We start from the raw sequence: 3,203 nt of genomic DNA on the forward strand, positions 1-3,203 counted from the left end.
AAGAGCAAAACACACCCTCATTTTTTTGTTATTCCTTTACCACACTTCAAGCACAATGAAGCATCAACGACACATGCCATGTGAATCTTGATAACATATCAGCATCTACAGCTGATCAAAGTAACGTCACATGTCAGATCGCCGTCAGATCATTAACTGTTCCAACAGATCTCTGATATTAAATGCAACACATTTTCTGCGTATTATTGAATATGCAGTTCGGGAAATGTTATCGATCAACGGGTATAAATACATGTAATGCTGGGCACTGTATATTCTCAATTCGATCTTACAGTTGAACAGGTATGTACATGTATGCATAACGAGTGAGTTGAACTTTACGGCGCTAGGAACAGTAAACTAGTTTTATCACAGCTTGTCAGCTTAATCGTGAAGGAAAGCTCGCAGGGATGCAGGCTTTAGACGTTAACAACTTTGATGAAAACCAAGGGCACGGGCATGGTGCTAAGAAACCAAGTCATAATCTGTGATTTGAAGCCACGATAAACATATTCTGCACGGCTAAGAGAAGCAACTCTGCACAATTGCGGCGTCTCAGACGACAGAAACAACCATACTTAGTTCCAATATATATCATTACAATTCATCATGAGGATAATATTTTGTGTATCTTCACATTGTTTTTCAGTATTGTTTAACATAATGGTGTCATTACTACAAGTACATCTGTGTTCACACAATACTAAAGTTGTACATATGAAGTACTGAGCATTGTTTAGAAGTATTAGGATTTCATATGCATCACCTTCTGTTTGCTTCCAGGTGTACCCTATCATTACAATGATGTTCAAAGTGTGTCTTGCTTTGCTCTTTGTGGTATCTGTACTGGGTCAAGACCTCTTTGCGGCAGGGTTTGGAGTAAGTGCTGTCATATCACTTAATCTTCATTTATGATACATGAATACTATCACTATATATGTGATCAAAAGCTGCTTTTGCAATCAGTTGATTCTTTTAAATTTCCTTCATGTTTTAAAAGACAAAAGGAACCGAAAATCATATACCACATCACGTCTTATGCTCCATGGTCCATAAACAATATAGTCTAATATCGTGATCCAGCAATCCCTTGTTCTGTTATAAATCATTTTCAAATGTTTATTTACAATCGTGTCCCCCTGTATATTAATGCCATTACTTTAGTCATTTGCCCATGTGATTATTGGCATACATCACAATACGGCAATGATTCTAATTCTGCATGAATATGCCCCATGTTTTACTGTATTTTTCGTGAAATGTAAAAGGAGAAATATTATTGGCATGTTTATCCTACGACTGTTTTATATGTCCATAGATAAACAGTGTTGCTGAATTATAAATAATAGCAACAAATGTAACATATTGTTGGGTTACACGCTACAAATGCAAAACCTACTTCATTTTGTTCATGCAGTGTCAGAACGAGGGGCAAACATGCAATTGGATGAATGGTAACACCTGCTGCAATGGCTTGACGTGTCAGTCGGGTTTGGGTAACATTCAAATATGCAAGAGGAACATTGGCGGCGGTATTGGTGGCGGTATTGGCGGCGGTATGGGGGTAAGTGACCGTGCCAGACATCGCCTACTGCCATGGGATAAAATATTAAATTAGGAAATGTAGCTCTTTTCTATATCCATGTAAATGTAACTGAATAAATGTTCCCTTTAAACAAGGATTTTGAATGATGACAAGTGGTCCGGACTGAAAGAATATTGGTGGAATATTTTACATGTATTACTCTCTTTACATGTGATTGGTGGCAAATTAGTATAATTCATGTGCCATTTCCACCTACATAACATATGTCCAAAGAAATGAGCATTGCCATTACATGCTCGACAGCTTACATGTACAATGCAGTTACAATAGAGTTCTTTCAGAAGCATCGTTTCATGGGCTTTCCAATTCAAATTCTTAAACATGATTATTTTGACTATCAGCTAATGCCTGTCGTATCACACAAAATATGTTTTGTAATACTTGGTGCAATATTGCTATTGGTGTACGCAGATGATAATTTCATGTGGATGTGTAAATGCATTCGTCTCTATTTTACAGTGTCGCCTCCGTAACGACGAATGCAAGATTAACGGCATCAGTGCCATGAGATGTTGTGCATCCCTTCGCTGTATGCCTGGATACATGAACAGGATGACTTGTCAGTAGATGTAAACTGATACTTTGACATCTCTCTATAGCTTGATGTGTGTGCACAAATTGCTTGACAATAAAAGTGATTTCAAACATTTTACATTTGTTTTTGTTGCCCAATGTATATTGCAGTTGCTGCTGACTGAATATATATCATGCTTAGGGGACATGATCGGACTTTCCTCCCATATCAAGCTGACACAGAATTATATGTAACTGGCCTAAAAGCAAATTCATTCTCTTAATCACTGCAGATGAGATATGTTACTCATTATTGCATTGTAATATTGACTTTTGTTCAACGAACTTTATTGTAAAACAGTTCAACATATATACATCAAAAGCTTATTGCCCCAACAAAAAGGTAATTTGGACACAATGAACTAAATATCTTATAAAATAATTCTGTTTTAGCACTTGTGTTCTATTGGACAGAAAATGCGTTTGAAGGAAAGGAGAAAAAATCCACTTCAAATTCTCCAAATTAATGTTTGGGTTATAGTTATTGACAGTCGTCAGTTGTTATTTTCAATTCACAGTCACCAAAACGCATTCCAAGAGACGAAACATGTAAGGTATCAGTTTCGTTTTGATACCAACACACATTAAAACGGCATCAAGATACCCTAGCCAGCCTTGACATTTATGAGAAGATTAAGTTGTAAAATCCATAGCATCGTAATTATGAAAATAAAAGCGCAACACCCTTCCATATTCATAAGAAATCTCCGCCAAGAACAGAGGCGATTTTACGCATTACGTGTTTTTAGCATTGCAACATATATTTGATCTATTGTATTGCCTTTCATGATTAAGTATTCGAGGAATTTCACCGACCACAGTCGGACCTAATCAAAATCAACACTACAATAAGGAAAATAAAACATCCATTCAACAGTCATAAATTGCAGGAACTTAAAATTGATGTTTCCCTAGCTATGTCACAAACTGACGTTCAACTTTCAAACCAAATCGGCAATGTATATAATTATATGATCATTGAGTTACCTTTGATTTTAGTACTTCAGAGGAGAAATTATTAAAT

The 3,203-nt window shown here is 36.2% G+C and overlaps 1 protein-coding gene across 1 annotated transcript; it reads left to right on the forward strand.

Moving 5' to 3' along the window:
* The first annotated feature begins 228 nt into the window (after positions 1 to 228).
* On the forward strand, positions 229 to 2,256 carry LOC124138610. Its single transcript, XM_048397827.1, has 4 exons — positions 229 to 303; positions 784 to 879; positions 1,418 to 1,564; positions 2,066 to 2,256. Exons 1-4 carry the CDS (start codon positions 259 to 261, stop codon positions 2,171 to 2,173), a joined length of 396 nt encoding a protein of 131 aa, XP_048253784.1. The 5' UTR covers positions 229 to 258; the 3' UTR covers positions 2,174 to 2,256.
* Positions 2,257 to 3,203: the final 947 nt, after the last annotated feature.

The sequence above is a fragment of the Haliotis rufescens genome, unplaced genomic scaffold (assembly GCF_023055435.1).
Source record: "Haliotis rufescens isolate VD_foot unplaced genomic scaffold, xgHalRufe1.0.p SCAF_17, whole genome shotgun sequence".
Lineage (NCBI taxonomy): Eukaryota > Metazoa > Mollusca > Gastropoda > Lepetellida > Haliotidae > Haliotis > Haliotis rufescens.